The 20,687-nt window shown below is 38.9% G+C and overlaps 1 protein-coding gene across 12 annotated transcripts in view; it reads left to right on the top strand.

Moving 5' to 3' along the window:
* HECW1 (HECT, C2 and WW domain containing E3 ubiquitin protein ligase 1) overlaps positions 1–20,687 on the top strand; it is a 250,824-nt gene that overhangs the window by 95,880 nt on the left and 134,257 nt on the right. For all 12 annotated transcript variants that reach the window (XM_041714544.2, XM_041714543.2, XM_041714540.2 and 9 more), the window contains one exon: positions 4,404–4,511. In XM_041714544.2, the coding sequence (XP_041570478.2) occupies positions 4,404–4,511 (108 nt within the window). The remainder of the gene's footprint in view (positions 1–4,403; positions 4,512–20,687) is intronic.

Here is a 20,687-nt window from a genome sequence, read left to right as displayed (position 1 = left end):
AGACTAGAAATCCTTATGTAATTTCAGAAGTTCAGCATTTCCTTCTCAAAAGGGACCAAGTCATGAAGTGTAGCTTTTATTTTTGTGCCATAATTGCATTACATTTACAGGAAGCAAATGATGTAATAAGTAGTGTTAAATCAAATTAGTGATTCATAAGAGACTGGAATACTGTATCCAGTTCAGGAACCTATCTGACGTTGTATTCCTGTCTTGTGTTAATTATTTGTTTCTTTGAAAGTAGCACATGTTATTCCAAATTTCATAGTTGTTAGTCTTTGAGAAAGTGTAAAGACAGGCTAGTCATATATATCAGCAAAATACAGAATTCTCCGTATGAAAAAGGGGAGTTTGTTTTTAATTTCTGCCTCCTAAGTAAAACAAAGCAGACGAAAAGCGCCACTCAGATATTTGTAATTTAGGCTCCATCAATCTTTCTGAGGAAGATGTATTGACTATCTGATTGCTTCTCTGTGGAAATTTTAGACAAACTTTCAAATACCAAGGTCCTGTCTGTTTAGTGTAGCTGCTGACAGCACTTGAAGTCCTCATTATATTATTTACAGATCTTTTTGAGGGGTGGACTTCATCAACATTTTCCCTAATTCCTCTGAAGAACAGCATGCTTTTTGTCAATTGGATTCTGTCCTTCATCTGAAAGATAAGTTTCTTTAGTGGCCATGGTTCCTTATCTCTCTCTTGTGCTTGTGAAGTATATTTGGATGCTCAGCATGGAAGTGACAGCACAGAATATTTTTAGCAGTAAAAGGCTGTGTTTGACAGTGTCTGGTTTGGTGAGGAGAAGCAGTCCATCAGACTGCTGCTGGTTCCAAAAGCACTTGCTGTCATTTGCTGCTAGTGTGCCTTGTCCCTCTGGCTGTTACTGGGATCCGGGCAGCCAGGCTCCAGGTCGTGCATCACCTTCCTCGTTTCCTCTAGGGCCCATGGGGGGGTCTGTGGGAGCTGCTGCTCCTGTCCCAACAAAGTCTTGTAGGTCTGCAGTCACCTCCCCTCTCAACCAAGAGGCAGCTGGCACTTCTGCATGCCCAAGGGATAGGGGGGCAGAGAGCAATATCTGCTGGCTCCCCTTCTTAGACACCCTCACCATCCCCAGCTCTAGCTCCAGGAGCAACTAATGATGTTCAAAGTGCAGCACATCCCAAATACTCCCCCATTTTCATCCTTAATTAGTAAGCTGTCTACTGCCCAGGGAAATGAAGCCACAGACCTAAGTGCAATCGCAAAATGTCTGCTTTTTGGACAAGCAGGGCCAAACCCAAGCTATGTAGAGGAAGCAGATAGCTAGTTTAAAGGTTAATCGTATTTCAAAAGTAGAGGGAGGGAGATGCATTACAATGCTTCATTGGAAAAATGTCAAAAGGCATTAGATGCTGCCTGAAATATATGAAAGGGAACAGCATTAACTTTGCTCTTCATTTTGTGTGGAGGTGAAAAAAAGTACTTCACCATTTACCTTTGGGAATTAAGATGCAACATGTTTTAAAGGTCAGTTCCTTTGTTTTGGGGATTCTCAATGGAAGCATGAAATAAAATTAGTTTTCCTTTGCACATACTCATTCACCTTAGCATAACATACCATCTGTATGCTTACCTATGGCATGAATGTTGATAAATACATGTACATGTACATATGCCCTAAGCAGCATTGTATTTCACAGGCAAAATTGTCTTTGTCAATGTGCTACATATGTAATGTGTGTGTTCGGGGAATAGCATGTCTGGAATAGTGTTACTTGCCAATTAAAACAGGTCGACCAGGCATATTCATACATTCCAGCCTCCTGACGAGTTTCAATTACTGCTATTTTTAACTTGCCAGAGGATATTTCTTTCTTATCTTTCACCTTCCAAAAACACATACCTTCAAAAACTGGAAGAGCAAAACTTCCCTTTTGGACCTTCTAGAGATAAAATTTTTCTGGCTTAAAAATCCCAATGAACATGAATTTCTACTAGACTAAAAATAATTTTTTATTTCTTTGGAATTAAGAACTTATCTCTTTCAAAAGAGACAGGGTTAAAACTGACTGTGAGAAAACCTACATATTGGATTTCTAAATCATGACATTTGTAAATATGTTTTGTATAAAAATTGGTTTTATACTTAAAAGCTTCACTGCTGCTACTCAGGTGCTCTTCATATTGCAGAGCTCCATAAGCTCATATTAAATTATCCTTTCTGCTGTCTGAGCCTGTATTCCACCAGTGGCCACTGTCCATAAACTATTTGCAAAGGACTAGCTCCATGTATGTATCTCTTCCCTGGGGACCTGCTTTTGTCTGGATGCTTTCTACATGCCCCTGTCTCTTGCCTCCATGGCAGGAGGCAGCGTGCAGGTGTTAGTCAGTGGGAGCATGTTCCAGATTTCCTATGGTCTCACCTGTCAGCTGTAACCATAGACTGGCTTGCTTTCCTTCTCTTCTCATGGGCTTCTACCTTGGACATGCAGATGGATAGAAGCCCTTCTTTTCAGCCTGATTTTTCAGGCTTACTACACTTTTTCAACAAAATAGAGGAAGGGGTTTTCTGGAGTCATGCCCATTGGCTCAGCTTGCAATAGGGATGTGATTTCATCAGGGTATGGGCATATGTCAGCATCTCTGTCAAATTAGAGGGGTTTTGTGTGGCAGAGTTCCTGCTGCCTTTGTGCCAGCTGTGGGAAGCAGCAACAGTGGAAGTGCCAGCTGGTCCCCATGGATATTGCCTATGAACACAGTATTTTAAAGCTGATTCTGGGATCTCCCGTGCCACTAAACTCTGGCCTAAAATGCCTGCAATTTCTTAAGCAAGACCATTGTGTCCAGCTCAGCTAAGCCTCATTAAGCAAGCATGGTATTTTATAAATGGTATATTTTGAGGAACAGTAATTACCCATGCATCATCACAACTTGGCAGGTGTTGGAGTATCTCCAGCAGCTTACAGAGACTAAATATGAGAAATAAACATCACAAGTGATGAAGCCAGTGAGCAGCATGCCGGAACTGAGGGACACTCTCTCTGCCATATGAGGATGAGAGCCAGGCAGGGTTCCCAGGCTCCAGCTCAGTGCAAGATTTCAGTATATGCTCAGCCTAAAGTATAAAGTGTTTTCCCTGCCAAAGCAAAAGGGACAGTCTTAAGTCCTCTCACAAGTATATAATGTTCCTATTTACAGAATGATGTCCGTGATCCATGATGATCTGTATCCAGGATGGTCCTTCACTTATGAATAAACGTATTCTTAAGTAAACCAGTGCTCTGAGAGTAACAGTTGTGTACTTACCTGCTTTTTTTAGATATACATAATTTAGAATTTAAAAGAAGACACAAACAATTAATAAAGTACATAGCAGAATCATACCAGAGGATATTGCTATTGAAGGATTACAGCAGAGATGCACTTCAAAACACAGCATGAAACACAGCTGGTGAAATAATTCCTGACAATTAGCCAGTCAGCAACGGGAAAATTTATTGTAGATAGCATTGCTATTTATAATTATTCATCACAGTCGTTAATGATCTCATTAGAAGGAATTCTGTTGCAATCTCCCAAGAGAGTAACAACAAAGAGTTCAGTGTTGGTACTCACTCACCTTCTTCCTTTGAGAGCATGACTGTGTAGCGCCAATGGGACAATATGGACATCTGTTTGCTGCTTTCTTCTTTCAGTGAAAGTGTAATTTCCTTCAATCTAGTCTCTTTTATTAAAATGTTGTGATAGTCTTTGGGTTTCTCAACTTTGTCTGTTGGGCTGCCTCTTCTGTTCTCCAGTTGGTCACACCATCCCTGTGTCCTGAGGCACAGTGTTCCTTGTTGTATGTCATTATCTTTGTTTTCCTCTTGAAACAAAGCAAATTCTTCACAGTGTTTACAACTGAAGTATTTTAATGTCAGGTTGAGTGGTTCACATTTTTTCTCACTTTTAATGCAACTAATAATTAACATAATTTTCTTCAGAAGTGAGTCTCAGCACCCACCAAGGACTTCTTCTGTAGCAAGCAAGGCTGAGTTGGTTAAAGCACATTTGTACAAATCTCTGTTAAAATTAAAACTGTTGTTATCGCTGAGAGGAAGAGCCCAGGAAGTTGCTGGCTGGTCTCTGCAGGTAGAAGTCACGGCTTCTCCTTTGTCAGAGCACAGATGTGAAATCCATTTCATCCCACTGAAGCTGGAGCAATGAGCCCATGGCCCAGCCAATCCTGGGTTGCTGCTTCAGCCACTTTGACTAAACTTTTAAGTAACATAAATGAATGATAAATCTGTTTTCTCAACATGTCATGCTGAGCTCTCTAGTAGCTCTAAAATGTTCTGTCAAGCCAAAGGTGTGATTTTAGCCTGACTATGCTGTGCATGTGGTCATAGCAGGCACTTACTGAGACAAATCTTCTCTGTTTATAGATGAGGTCTTGTCAGAAAACTTTCTGGACTACAAGAACCGTGGCGTCAATGGCTCTCACCGTGGTCAAATTATTTGGAAGATTGATGCCAGCTCTTACTTTGTGGAGCGTAAGTATTTTCCCAATTCTGCTATGATTTAATTCAATCACTCCAGAGTGAAAATTCAGCTAGTACTTTTGTTTTTATGATCTTATGCCCAAAACGTCCATTAGGAAAGGCCAAAAATGTTATCAAAATTGCTGAATGTGTTGATAGAAACTGAAAAACTTGGTGGAATAGTAACCTACAGTTTCTGCAAGCAAATTTTGTGGGCACTTGCTTAATTACTTTTTTATTTAATATATTATGAATATGTGTTTTACTCAATTTGTTGTTATTTGGACTATACCATTAGTAATGAGCTGCATTAACTTTAATATGGTTCTAAGGAAAACAGAAAGTCAGGGGTATAATATCATTCCAGGAAGAATCACGTTGGCTTTTAATTGGAAAACTTCATGGTGCATCTGGCTTCCAGCAGACTCAGGTGAATTCAGAAGTTGAAATGGTCAAGTTCTGATTATCATCTATACTAATAAAAGTGTAACTATATGTAGTTGCATCGAGGTACATTGATTTCAAATTAATTGTTCCTCGTTATATTAATATTTTATCCAGGGTACTTGATACAATGCAGTATAAATCTTTTCCATCCTCTTAGCAGTGAAAATACAGAAACACTGAATTTGCTTCTGCAAAGTACTAGATTCCTTATACAGCAAGTTAATGTTTCCAGCCCTGACTGTCACATCTCCCTGACCATTCAAATCCTTCCTCTTTTCCATGAGATTTACCATGTGTTAGTGTAAATGCAATTTATGATCATCTTTAGATAGAAATAGGATACTCAAAATACTGGACTGAAATCTATAGCAAAACATCTGTGGTGAAAGAGCCACATACCTCCTTAAGGAGGAGTTAAGCATGAAGAAGAGTAGCATGAAGCAATTTCAGTTTTACAACTGAACTGCACATTTCCAGTGATCTGCCTTAGCCTCCTGGATACAATTCAGAAGTTGGGTAAAAGCATTTATAAATTGCTTGACAAGGTATCTGTCTAAGACTGTCTATATTTGAGACCAGTCAAAGGAATCTTTGATATAATGTATATTTTAAAGGGTTTGTAAAGGACATGAGTTGTGCTTGTCCAATCTATGACTTTGATCTTAAATATCTGGTATCAGCATGGGTGTTGCATGCAAATATTTTACAGCTGCTCAGTCTTAGAAGTAGGTTTTCTCTTTGCAGTATGAAGTATTGCTGCTGGTCTGCAATTCCTAGTGTTAAACTGAGCATATTCTTCTAAAGAATTTAGGGATCTGCTCAAATGTCTACAGGACATACAGGATGTTTATATTCTGTGTTTTGAAGTACATGGATGGGAAACTGCTTAACATATAAGAACATGTGATTTTTTCAGTTATCCTGGTTTTAGCGTAGAAATTCATTACAGGATGTAATATTTAAAGCAGGTTCTACTTTGCAGAGGCTTTGACCCATGGTTACAAACTCATGAGACTGATCATACTTTCTTTTAGCTGTTAAAGAACTGTGGGAAGGAGATACAAAATCCCAGGCAGGGTATTTGAAGAGACTTCAGTACCTCGGATTATTGAGGAAGGGCAGAAGTGTGACAAGACTGCTGGTAGCTTCCTTGGCTAATCCACAATACAAAACAAAGAGGCAAATGAGAAATGCTTAGGAGAAAGCCTCTTTAGGTGGGCTTTCATTAAAGGCTCAAATGCACAATGCATTATGTCAGCTTAATAGTTTGCCCCCATTAGCTGAGACACAGTAGCTGTTTTAATTGATTGCATGTACATTATTCACTTGCCCTATTGTAAAAAAAATGCAAATTAGCAGAGCTACTTCATTGATGCTTGGAACTAAGTTGTACTACACCATAGTTGGGCAACCCATGCTTGATGAGTTGCTGCCTCTTGGTAATTTGTTGTATTGCTACCAAGAGGTTGTGAACGTCAGCCCTGAGATTTTGTAGCAGTGTACTCATCAAGGACAAATCATTTCCCTGTCCAGAATTAAAATAGGATAAAATGAAGTAGGCAGTAGTAAATAACAGCATGTGCAGATACTCTGAGAGCTACTTGACTACTCAAGTGGGAAGTTAAAGCAGTGAAGAATGTTGATGTATGCTGTTTTCTATATCTGAAGGCATATTTGAGGATTCCTGTCCATTGCTGAGACTCACATATGAAAGCACACAGCTTTGCAGATGATTAAATGTTATGTTAGAAACTGTAGTGTCTGAAAGCCTTGTGTATTTTCTATCCAAAGAGAATGGTGTAAACCATCTTCCTTCAGACTTTTATTTTTTTAGACAGAGATCATATCTCCCTTTTATGTTACATAGCATAACATTTGCAGGGATCAGAGAGATACTGAAAATAAAACTTGGCTAAAAAATGTAGCTAAGGTGTGATAATTTATTTTCAAGGTATCCTTATTGTTTTCCCATACATTGTTGAAATCCTCTTAACTTCCTATTGATTAGTCTTCCTGATTATAACATTAATTCTCAAAAAACCAGAGTAGCTCACTTACAAAGGCAGCTTTCAATTCCTGCTTTTTCTTTTCCTGTAACTAATCATGATTTAGTATCTTTTTACCACATGAGTCAATATTGACTACTATATATTGCTTCAGAAAATATTATGGTATAAATTGCAGTGTTTGTCCTGGAGCTGTGATAAAGGGCAGATCAGTGTATGACCAAATAAAGAATCAGCCTTACATAGAGAATTTAAAGTTTTCAAGAATTTTAGGTTCCCCATGCAGATTGGTTTGTACCCTGGCCTTGAAATATTAAAGGTTAAATATTTTTGGCGGTGCTATTATATGAGGCTTATTATAGGGAGACCATGGGATTCGTCCTGGCCAACATCAGAAGCCAAAGCTTTTCTGTTATCAGTTAGACTGTAGGACTCCCCACAGCTTGTTTCTGTACCACATTTAAGGAAATTACCCTTATGCTGTGACCAGCCAGCCATCTGACAGCTTAAAAATAAATCGTTGAGCCTTTTTTTTATTAAAGAGCTTTGTGGGGCAACATGAAAAATCAGAGATATCAAAGACTAGCTGATTTTCAACAGTGTAACTCTTACTAATATAAAAAAAGAAGCATTAGAAATGAGGTCAAGTAAATAGAGGGTTATTACTCATTTCTATATTTTGACTGTGGAGGCATATATAATATGTTTAGGAGCATTTTGTTCAAATGCATAGCATTCCACAGTCATTTATCCTTTCCTGCATTTTTGGAAAATTAACAAGCAAATGAAATATGATGCTCTAATTATGTAAGCTCTAGTCATTATACATAAACCCACTCTTTAGGTACTTAACAGATTGCTGACATCATATCACTGTAAATACTAGCTCGCATGCAATAGGCAGGGATCTGGAATGGGAATGAGTGAAGAGCCTCTAAAAGTTACTTTCTTCATGGCAACAGATTATCACAATGAAATCTATCAAACACAGTTATAATGATAAGTACTGGCCAGATCCACAACGTACAGGATCACACTAGAGAGGGATTATGCACATGGGCAGGAGAAACTAGTAGTATATTGAGATTTGTAAAAGTGCGCAAGGACTGGAGAGCACAAAGGAAGATGTGGAAAGAAATGTCAACCATTTTCTTCCTTAATTGCACGTCTTGTATAAAACTGAAATTCTGCAATTTCAGATGCTGCTCTGTTGTTGAAGCTATACTTTCATGCTATTCTCAGTGGACTGCCCAGTCAGAATCTTTAAGGGTCTTTTTTTCAGGTATATTTAAAATCTCACCCGTTAAGAAAATGCTTTCTGTAAGTTCAATGACAAAGCAAAATTGTTGACTCTTTTTGGAACATACTTCTATGCTTTGGGAGTATTTGGGCAAAATATGTGTTGCATTTGAATTTTCTAATAGCCTTTCTGATTTAGACCATCTACAAAGCCCCGTCAGTTTTCAAAACACAGATAACTTCTTAATATGTACCTGTGCAGCATTTTCAGATGCCACAGACATTTAAAGTTTGCATTTGTTTTAGCAATCTACTTTTTCACCTTGAAAAGGACTAGCACCTTTCCCAGAGAAAAGCTATTCTTTCCAACTTTGCATGTCACAAACTTGCAACATAATGTTGCCCAATAGATACGTAATTGGTACGAGTCAGAGAGGGAATTGTTTCCAAATGCCAGCAGAAAAGAACTCATCTCCTATTAATACTCAGCAAACAAAAAGCCCTAACAGCTGAAGAGGCAATGTTGTACTATGGCCAGCTTTGCATTTCTGCAGAAGTCTGGCAATTTGGGTTTATCTGACAAGACAGTGGTAAACAGTTACCACCCACTGTAGCCATGAACTGGTCAGAGTTTGAGGGGAGGAAGGAGGAGTGAAGAGAGGCGCTATGCCACTAGGGATGTGAACCTTGTGTTAAGGCTTGGAGGGCATTGCAGTGAAAGAACCAGCCTATAATGGGTTTTCCAGGAAAGGAAATACACTCCGGTGCACTGCAATTTCTGGCATGCTTTTGGTTTACACAGCGATACAGAGAGAGAGTATCCAAGTGGCCATTTCACTGAGGTGCGTTGCAGCAGTATCCTACAAACATTGGATCAAACTAGCAATTGCAATTATGAGAAATGTTATGACACTGTTCAGAATTGCAATGAAGATAGCTAGATAGCTGGGACCCCTCCTAATCTACAGGCCTCTCTAAAGACTGTTCACTACCTGACAACCAAGAACCACTTCCAAGGGTAACCAGTCATCTGTGTTGCATTTTTATTTGGAAACTTACGGAGCAGTTGTTTGGTTAAATTTGTTGCTGTTGTTGTGGCTGAATATTTAAAAGCAAAGAAGGATGACAGGCCCTTGCATAAAGCAGAAATAACAGTTATTTATTCCTATTGGCTAGAGGGCCAAAATGGTAAAAAAAGGTGCAAATAAAGTCAGATATCTGAGACATCCTGGTACATCTTCAGATAGAAGATGTATATTCAATGTTATGGTCTGTAGATGCTGTATATGTGTGCATTTATGGAGTATGTTCAGAAATGTCCCCAAACTGGCAATCAGCCATTTCATCTGGAACTCTCTAGAAAATATATCTTTAGAAAGCTGATATAAAGGCTGCCTTCAAAGTACAAATAAATGAAGGATGTTCCAGCCTTGAATATTTCCAAATAAATGAGGCACATCCATGTCAATAAAAGCTTTAATGAAGCCAGAGTATTTACAAATTTTTCCTTTTTATGGACAGATTGTTGACAAGTCCAGCCCACTGAAATAATTTCCTGTCTCCATTTTCATTACACAATGTCTCTCAAATCATATGGTCTTCACTTCATGAAAGAGTAGATGAGAAGCAAAAATATAGATAATGCTGTTGAAGTCCAGCCTGATATAACTTTTATCATGACCTACTGTCATCCTGCTTTACTTTAAACTTCTTGAGTCCAGAGACAGTAAAAACTCGAGCAGTACAGAAGCATCTTCAACAGTGTGAAGATGATTTAGAAGCAAAACGGTTAAAGGTGTCAGGGAAGAAAAAACAGATATGAAGTAATAATAGAGACATGTGCCTGAAAAGATGTAACTATTGCTTTCCTGTCCTCCAAGAAGACATAGCATTGTTTTATGGTTCTTTCTCTTTAGCTCTTTGCACATCTATTAGTCTTAATGATGCTGTTTGTTTGTCTTCCACCCTAAACACAGTTTTTAAATTCCTTGTACTTTTCCTCAGCCTGTTATTCTGATAGTAGTTTAATACTCATACTTAAGGCAAGCTTAGCTTTGGGAAGCTGAGCAGAGTCTGAAACCAGATGTTGAGATTCCTTAAGAACCTTGTGCTTGGGCTCCTTTAATCTTTGCCTTAAGTGCATTTCTTGTTAGTTCTCCTCTTACAAAGTCTGTCTGTGCCTGAATTGTAGGCATCAGCCTATCATAAATGGAAACATGGGTCAATCCACACAAGGCACTAGGCAATCATTTCTCAGCTTCTGGTTTCACTATAGTAGCTTAATCAAGAGACTTGTCTGCAGATTGGGTTTTTCTCAGTCTTTCTCTCCCTTTCCACAACTTGTTTCGACACTTGGAGATCACAGCTGTTTGTGTTTTCATTCGCACACAGGGAAGGAGATGTCTGTGTTGTGGCATCTATGCTTGGTGACACAATGCTGGGGCACCTGGCTGGTCCCCACACTACCAGCCCCGTGCTTTTCATGGTAGTGCTTAAAGAAATTATAAGGACTTTGCTTGGGCAAAGCTAAGACTGAAATGAGAGTTTTGATAAGTTAGTAATGGGAGTTTCAGAAAGCTTTGGATGAGAAATGATGCTTCATTTTAGGCATGTATGTCAGAGCAAGTCGTTCTTCACTAAGCCCTAGTTCCCTGTCACAGAGACCTCAGTTTACATGGTCTCTTCCCAGCCACTTAAACAAGCAAAGACATTGTATTAATGCTTCAGAGGCTGTACATCAACTAATTCCAAAAGAAGTGGTCATGAAGATGCAGTAAAATGTAACTGAACTTTTAGTTCAAGTCTGGAGGAATCTAACTGTAGGTGCCAAGTTTTGAAAGTATGGGTTCACTTATGTGTTCATTTGGTCTTCCAGCAGTATTGTCAGCCAAATTGTATTTGCTTTAAATTCAGAATTCCTGCATATGTCATGTGTTTTCTGCTTTACCTTTGGTATCAACCAGTATACCACTGAGCCTATCATGCACTTGAGGAAATGAAGAGAGATTCCTGAAATGCAGTAGTGCAGATAGTAGCTGTCTTTTTCTCATCTAACCTAGTGTTTGATAAATGCATGAACTGATAGCTATTGTTTTGCTGCTTTGAACTTTGGATGTGCAATATTCTGCACAATGGGTGCTAAAGTCATGTGATTTATTATAATGGATCACTATAACTTAGATAGTGCTATTTTTTCATTGATAATCTTTCTACTATTGACAGTAAAATATTACAGTGTCGCCTCCAACTCACAAATCAGTTAGTCTTTGCCACTGTTAAATGCTTCTGGAAAGTTTTTTCAGATAATGCTGTCTAGGGATTTGGTGGAATTGCACTGGAAGACAGATCTCTCTTTGCTCCATTGCACCCTATGCTCTCCCCTTGGATATTTCATGCGGTGTGTTTCTGAAGCTGCTGCAAGCCAAGTAAGATGCCACTGAATTCTGTAAAAATCGCTTGCATGCAGCCCACATGCCATCAGCTCCAGAAATCTTTGTGGACTACCGCATACAGATTACCTGGTGCAGGCTTTGGCCCACTTGGTTTTATTTTTGTGGGAAAACAGAAGAGAAATGCAATGGGCTTGTCAAGGAGCTGTAATTGGAAGGGTATCAGCACAGGCATCAAAAGGTCATAAAAAAATCATAATGTAAAAGTACTGCATTCAGGAGATCAGTGTTAATAATTTACCATTTCTAATTTTGGAGAATTTTACAGTTGTGGGTTTTTTTGGTAATCCTATTAATGCATACCGTGAAAGTAATGGATCAAAACAGAACTGGAAGCCTAAGTATTAAAGATATTTTTTTTCTCAGTCTATACAGGCAGAGAGTTTGCTTTACATCTTCATACTTTCTTTTAGAAATACTCTTAAATATGTCTCTGCAGCAGTAAACATCTCAAGGGCTCTTCTTAAATGTCCAGCAGAACATAGGAAAATTTCAGTATAAAGAGAGATAAATCCCTTCACCTAATTCAGAAACTTGTTTGTAACCCTACTATCTTACTGCTTGATTTCAGGCAGCCATTCTGTTTCTTATGCCTTCTAGTAGTTATGGCAATATTTATTCAACTCATACAACAGTGTTTAGATAGTTTTATTAGACAGATAAAGCTTACTTTGGCTCTAATGAGGAAGGCAGAATTATATCTGTGGTGTAGTGCTATAGTAACTCCTCTTGCTTCTGAAATAGTGCACCTGCAATGCAGGAAACCTTTTGATAATTATTTTTTCTTGTTAACTAGCCAGTAAATCCAGCCCTGTTGATACCTTACTCCTGGTCCAAGGTTTCCTGCTATAGGGACTGCCAGAAGTCAAGAACATAATCCATACCTAGAGTAGACTTTCCCAAAGAATGAAAGGGATGAATTACAGTCTCCTTGCAGGGTTTAAACACTTCTGCCCAGCAGAAACATCTTTCTGCAAGATCTTTTATATTGGTAATAAGATCTTGAAGGCCTCAGACAAATAGTGGTTTATATTTTCACACTCTTCTCCAACTCTTTCAATACTTTAGATGTTCATTTTACTCAATCAGTAGCAGGTATAATTTCCTCCTATATCTCAGTGCTAATAGCTTTTACAATTAAAAAACAAAGCAAAACAAAAAACCAATACCAACCTCGAAATAGATAGTTTTGCTGTAATTGTTTACTTATTAAATTACATAAGGATATTTCTTTCTGTCCTTCCCTTTCATTAAATTACCTATGTTAACTTCGTTATACATTCATTAAATGTTGTTCGGCCTGTGGATTTTTTCCAGGTCTCTTTTACCAAAAACACTCATTGCTACAGTGATACTTTCAAGAGTAGACAGCAGAGTTTATTCCAAACCCTTCCTTTTCACTGGCAGCAGAGCTTGTGTGCCTGGCAGGTACTTGGTCACTTCTGAATCAGTAGGAAGCAGAGAGGTAAGAAGTGACTTGTTTACCCCCCTGGGGTGAACTGTCATAGCTCACTTGTAGCTGTAGACTCACTCCTGAGAGTAAGAGCTACAGATCTCATTGCTTCTCACTCTGGGGCCATTTTAAGGCAGCTTTCCACTATTAAGCTGCATGTACTGAAAATTTCACTTCCTCTTAGTGGCCCCTTCACACTGTAATGAAGATATTCATACCATTGTTCAATGATCTTTGGTTGTCTTGTCAGAGCAGATTGCTCTAGATTCTGTCTGACCCTAAATGTAAATGTGTCTTGGGCCCCAAATCTAAAAGTAGAAAGTAGTATTTAATTTTCAAAGATGATCTTTTTCTATGCCTCTCAGTTTAGTTTTTATTCCTGACTCATTTCTTTGTCATGTCTGGGATACTTTACAAGTTCAGCAGTGATTTTCTTTCATTGGAAGATCCAAAGAGACAATATTAAAAAAACCCTAAAAACATTTTTTAAGAGAAAATAATTTACACCATAAGAAACAATATTGATTTTAATTGTTAAGTACATTGCTGCAATGTTCCAAACATGAAGTGTAGCTGGGGTTGGAATAAGATGAGCTATGCATGTGTATCAGAATTGAGCTGTGAATGTAGTTGTTGGAATTTGCAAATAGTGTTCCCTCAGACACAGACATCTGGATAGCAGAAGTTCAAAACCAGCAAAGTAGGGAGTACAAACACAGGGTGAAAAAAAGATGAATAAATGTGCAATCTTTTTTATTTAGAAGAGTACCAGAGAGCTTTCCCAGGCAGCTCCTAGGCAAGAGCTCTAGGCTTCTGAGGGTCCCACTCAGCAGACTGATTCTGGGAGGGGAAGCAGCTTTTGGTGCAGCCTGCATCTCTTGGACACCTCTCTCTTCTGTCTCTGGCTTAAAATATCAATCTACAAACAGAGTTTCTTAACACTCTATCATCTAACACAGGTATTACAGGTGTGTGAACACAGTTCTATTTCTCTTTCCTACTCCATTAAAGTAAACCTACATTTGGAACACTTCAAGGTCTCTCATACGCTTGTAGAGATTTCAGCCTTGGTTTGTCTTCCTAATAACTTGCTGTTTATGCAAGTTGCTGAGCAGTACTTCCTGAAGGTAAAATATCACTTCATAATCTGGTGGCCCTGTGTTGCTCCAGAGATACCTGGGAAGTCACAAAAACTGGCATGTAATTAATCTCCAGGCAAGATCTCCAGGCAACACTTGGACAGCAGAGTTGCCAAAAATGATATGCCTACAGTGAATTAGAATAGTCTGCCTGCTTGACAGATATAGACAAGATACAGGGGTTGAAATTATCTATCTAAAACAGAATACAAGTGCAATAGTAAGATTTTGTTTTACAAGGAGGAATTCTCCTTGCCTCCTGAGGTGTATTAGTTTTTACCTTTGAACCTCCACAGTATGTGTTAGCCTGAGACCTCCAAGAAGTGTCTTTTTCTTGTTCCTATCAATCAAGGTGTTCCACCTGAGATGGAATGAGCCAGCCATGCTCACTTAGAGAACACCAAGAAAAAATATTTTCTTTCTTTGGTTTGTCACTGTGGTGTCTTATTGTCATAGGGAGAGACAAAACTCTTTCCTTCCCTCCACTTGCTAGGATTTCTTAATTTACATATAAGTGATGTTTGTAATTTGTATGCATCTGGATTCAGGCTTTCAAATGTTTTCCAGTTTACAGGATATTATGGTAAGCTTTATTAGCTTCCTGTGAAGAGTCTTAAATCTTCATGGCTAATAGAGTATAAATATATATAAGTATATATAAGTTGGATTGTAGGGGCTCAGTTCAGGGACGGCCACAGCAGAGTCAGATGTGGTGCTTAAGATGAGTTAGTTGTCTCTGTTGGCACTCAGTCAGAAGTCATCTCTCACCACCACCACACCATTTTTAGAGTGGCTGATTGGTAATCAGTTTTAATTACTGGATTGCTTGCTCCAAGCCTGGTAGTTCAGATCATCTCTGTGTGCTTTTCCTAAAGGCCCTGGTATGTTAGTAGGCTAATGCAAGCAAACATTTAGGGCTGAATCAGCTGACATTACATAGAAACTTAAAATATCTGGGGTGCAGTTGTGAGAAAGCCTCTGACTTGGGTTTTTTGTTTATCACATTCTGGTGCAGAGGGAATTTTTATGTGGGTTCATGCAGCTTTTTGATTCAAATTTTTCTTTTACGTTTGAGGGAAAGAAAATGAAACATAGCCAGGAGGCATCTCAGCTGCAAGTATGTTGATTTCCTTTGCTGTAGAGTAGGAGGCGATGGAGCAGAGATCAACCAAATTTCACACGATTTCTACCTCAGAAAGGTAGAGGGTTCATAGGCAGAGTCAATTCAAACAGAAATCTTAGTTTAAAGCCTTACCCTGGAAACTCATGCCAGCTTTCAACTGTGCTGCAAAAGATGGTCCTTTTTTGAAAATGTTGACAAGACTGTCAGCACTGTTAAGACCCCCTTGTACTTGCTCAGTAGCAGAACAAAGCTCTTTTGTCCCTAGTGGGCTGTGCTGTGCGTGTCATACACCACCATCAGGTGGTGAATGTGTCTGGGGAAGGCACAGGGATTAAACCAGTGTTGGTTTGTGCAGTTTGTGTCTTTCAGCAGGTGTGAGCAGCTATCCAGAAGGGGCTTCCAGATGTTACCTAGAACATCTCTTTCAAAAGATCCCATCTCTAGTTGTATCAGAAACTCTTAGCAATGCTCAGAACAGTGAGAAGTGTGACAATGCACAAACGTAATAATGTACACCCATGTCTTTCAGTGGGATTTGAGCTAGTTCACATTATATTGCACTGGAACAGGCTTAAGAAAGGCACAAATTAAACAGGAAAAAGTGCTTGGTCTTGCTGTGCAGCTCAGTGGACAGCAGGATCTAAAGTTCTCCAGAATTCGGAGTATGAAATCCTGTCCTGATGTAGTCAAGAGAACTAGATGTTAATTTAAACAGTATAAGGATTTTAGCCAGAAGTGCCAGAATTTGCTGCTTAAATTATTAACTCTTTCCCCAGTATATATTTATGGAAAAGCTTGAAAATTTAATATAGTTCCCTTTTTCTTTGCATTTTTACAAGAAGAAAAAATAACTAAATAAATTGCTAGTGGGATGAGTTTTTAATGGTAGTTTAAGGCCAGCACATGGGTGTCTTCTAACTGAGGTGTGAAACCATGAAAACTGGGTTAATAATGAACCCCCAACACAGCCTTAACAGTAGCACTGCTGGCAGGCACCTCTGTAATTACTTCTTCTCTATGAAGTGTGCTGAGCTTCTACAACAAATTTAAAATCTCATATTGTGCTTTCTTCTGATAGAAAATGACTCAATAAAAGCCTTTTATATATATATAATATGTACAAAGATAAAAGTTTTGCCTCTGAACTAGCCCATCTACATTTTGTTCAGTTTGGAAAATAGAATCTGGTTTTGCTTTAGCAGATCTATTTCATTTTCTAAATTTCATAAATTTGTTGTATTTGTGATGCAATGAAATGTCAAGTAATACTTCTGTGACATGCATAATTTTTTTTAGCTGTCCTATGCATGATATGTGCTGTGAAATAGAAATCCAGTTGGTAGAGCATTTAGCAGATCTTACCTGGCTATTTTCAAACAGAAGGATTGCAGGAGCTTTAGAAATATTTTTTGAGAAGGGCAGCAGGACTGAGTGACATGTGGATGTGCAAGGAACAGATTGCAGCTGAGATGTCTGTTTCCTTTGGAAAGAAAATGAGAAGAGGTAGGTGTGGTCTCTGTCCACTGAGATCCCACTGAGTGGGAGTTTTACTGTTGGCTTTAACAAGATGAATCAGACTTTTGACAGCTAGTGAGGAAGAGGGGTGCAGTCTAGATTCTGGGAAATATTTAAAAGGATAAAAATCTGTAAGCAGTTTTTGTCGAGCGGTGAACTAAAAGTTACTTAGTCCTTCAGAACACTTTAATTTTAGAAACCACATCTTGTCAAGATTGACATAAAGACTCCTGCATGCTGGCAGCTGATTCAAAGTAGCATCTGCCAGCCTTCTCTTAGGTCATGACTGTCAATTTATGATAGGTATATTCTCCAAGCCAGCAGAGAGGTTGAAAAATGAACCATCAAAACTGTGAAAGAACAATACTGAAAATACTTCTGCCTCTTTTGGAATCTCATGGGGGCACTCAGCAGCTGGAAGTCCACAACAGCGCTATACAGATGGACAATGTACTTGCACATATGTATGCTTCCATTGTGAGACCAAATTGACATGGTAAAAAATTCGTATTTTATGCTGGTCTTTTACTTGGAGGTAAATTTGTTCATCTTCCGAGTCTGCTTGAGACTTCAGATTTGGAATACAAGTGTACTAGTAAGGATTTCTAATTGAAAACAAAGAGGCTGAGTATTTCGTGTGCATGAATTAGGATGTATCCTTTAGTTTAGATGAGGTGCTGTCAGTTTACAGCAAGTGAGTTTGTTTGGTTTTCAGACTAGAAATTCCTAGAGGTGTCAGGGGGAAAAACCAAACCTACAGGGCTATCTATGGCAAACCCATCCTGGAATTGTTATCTCTCTTCTTAAAAATGAAATCTCAGACCAGGAGGACAGCTTGTTCCTCTCCTGTGGTCTCAAAACTTCATTCTTGGCTCTGTTTAATACCCTTTCTTTTTCTGCTCTCAATACTGCCAAAAAAGACATGTTTGCTGGTGATAATTAGTAAGAATGATACTTGCATTTTAAACATGGTTTTTGTAGATTCTGTTTTGTCCTGGTGAGTGAACGAAAACCTGCAAGTACTTTGTGTGACCTTCTTGGCATTGTGAGTTGTGTTTTAAAATAGACAAACTACAGAATCATGGATGGAGTGTGGCCTGGCTGTGTTTTTGAGCATCTCAACAAATGAGATTGGTTTCAAGAGACAGTTACAGCTACAATTCCCCTGATGGTGGTGAAACCCCACCAGATGATGTAAAAGAGCTCTTTGGTTACTGCAACTGCAGTACATTAGGTAGAAAGAGCAGACCAAGCTTGTGTAGCAGTGCATCTGTTACTGTTATTGCATGAGTTGTCCATGACCATTTTCTCTCCTTCCATAGTAGTTTTTTTCCCTCTGTGTGTTGGCTATAAGCACCTACAGCCAGCAAGTTAGACCAGTAAATTCCAGTTTCACTTTCCTTCCTTTTTCCTTTGTCATTACTGGGCAAGGTGCCTAATACAGTTCAAATGCCTTGCTCTCTCAGCAGGATTTGTAATACCAAGAGTGACAGGGTTACAGCCCAGAAGATTTTAATGTACAAACCCATTGGTGACTTAAGGGAAAATAAGTGTAAGGCAGATTCAAACAAACAAATACTTTAAAAGAAATTTGGAATGTAGATTTCAATTTTAGTGTGACCTGACTGATTACAGCTTAAGAAATAAGTAGAACTAAATCCTGTGATGACCTGCTTAATCCAATCCAATCCTCTCAGATCAGTAGAGAAGTGTGTATGTAGTGCCTCACCTCTAGAGAGGCAAACTGACCACCTGCACCATATCCCTGTTGGGAATTTATCTGTCACTGAGCTGCTGTTTTCCCAGGGGTTAATACACTTGCTAGGGCCTCTACTAAATATGTCCATGAGCATTGCTTTGCAGCAGAGAATACTATTCTCCTGTCCCTGAAGATCTGCCATGTTGCTATGAAAACTGGCTTATGGAAGGTTAGCAAACACTCATATTCTTTTCTCCTTCCTCTGGGTTGCCAGAAGTATAATTTCCTCCATGTTAAAGAGGAGGAAATTATTTTGGGAAAGAGTGAGACTACTGCAGGAAGTCAGTGGCAGAGGTTTGAACAAAGTCCAGGTTTCCTAGTGTTGGAGCATCTTATCGGAATGCTCAGTGTGTTTCTGCCAGAGATGGCAAAGCAGCCCAGGTTCTGCAGGACACTTGAAATCTTCAGCCCTGCCCTCAGACAAAGGAAGCTGACATCTGCCCTACAGACTGTGAGGAAAAAAACAGAGCATTTTCCTTTTCCAATGTTGCTGCATATAGGGTATAGAATTTCTCACTTGGAGGTCACTAGAAGGCAGGACTTTGAGTGTCAAGATTAGGACTGTCATATTTTTATGTACTTAATTGGCAAATTAGGGGGGAAATGTATATGAAATACAATTAGGTATAAATTAGCAATAGTGCACGTTACAAATATGCAGATGATTCAAAGGAAACTTTTTCTAGAATCATCTTTTCTCTACTATTACTTACTTTTTTCAGATGTCCTTTGCCTCAGCTTTGGATTTTGTCAAGGTACTCTAAAAGCTCTTTTCTGAAAAAAAAAAAAAGTGGTTTAAAAATAGTCTATGTTATCTGAAAGTCTTGACTGTGTGGTCATCCCACCATGTGTTGCCATATAACAGCTATTGGATCTTGCTCAGTCTCTTGATGATTTGCACTGGCATTTCTTTTTCACAGTGCAGCAAATCCCTTATAAGTTAAGCATGGTGTGGTTGGAGACCTTAGCCTTTACTATAAAAAAATTAATAGTTTCCCATCTGTGTGACTGCAGCAATTTCAGCTTGGATGGGCTTGAGTGAAACAGGAGGTTCTGAGTTTGGGATGGCAGCTCTGAAGGCTTTGGTGTCTTCGAGGTGTTGTCAGCGCTGCCAGTGGAGCAAATGTCTGCAGCTCGCACTGCTGGGATCCTGCACCTTCACCAGCAGTGAAGTGCAGAGTCAGAGGGAATGCACAGCCACCAGGCACACAGCTTCTGGGGACAGACCGGCTGGCATCTGTGTATGGCCTTGTCATCAGTAGGAACTAACAATGATTTGGAGACCAATTTTGGCAATCTCCCAATGTAGTTCTTGATATATTTTGCCAGAGAAGGAAGTCTTTGCAGACTTCTTAATCTGCATTGTCTTGTTTGTGCTGCTTAGGATTCTTTGTCCCCTTTTTTGTTGAAATTTCCATTCCTTTTTACTTCAACATATGTTAGAAGATAGCCATTTTTTAACCTGCATAAATGCAGCATCTATTTGATAGTAACTTTTCACCTACAATTCCCTGTTTTTATTGCACTTGAAAACAAATGCACTCATCCAATATGCTCATCATTAGATTTGCTGGTCTTTTTACAGTCAGGTATTTTATCTTGCCCTTCAATCTACTGTAACCAATTTGTAACCCCTTCTTTTTACCAGTATCAGGTGAAATACTTCTGGAATTGATGGAATTTAAAACATTACGTTTCATTTTGTGGCTATAGCAATTTTCTTCCCTAATTATTAGACATTAAATAAATGGCGAACAGAAGCTGGTATTTTAGAAAAGAAAAATAGGATATTGCAGAAGAAGCTCTAAATTAAGTAATAATAACAGGTATAATACCGCTTTCCTATCAGCCTTTTGATCTTTTTCTTCTTAATAATTTGTGCTTTGTCTTATAAATTCCCAGGGAAAAATAACAATAGGCACCATAGCAGTGGCACCTAATCAAAAAGCCCTTGTGAAAAGGAGTTTTCTGAATGGGCGAGGTGCCACAAGTGGGCCATCTCAAACAGTGGTACACAGGAGAGGAGCTCTGGTGGCACTGTTTTAAAGAAATAAGGCC

This window comes from Taeniopygia guttata, chromosome 2, assembly GCF_048771995.1.
Source record: "Taeniopygia guttata chromosome 2, bTaeGut7.mat, whole genome shotgun sequence".
Lineage (NCBI taxonomy): Eukaryota > Metazoa > Chordata > Aves > Passeriformes > Estrildidae > Taeniopygia > Taeniopygia guttata.
The sequence above is the reverse complement of the archived record's forward strand: the minus strand, read 5'-3'. Positions and strand labels throughout refer to the sequence as shown.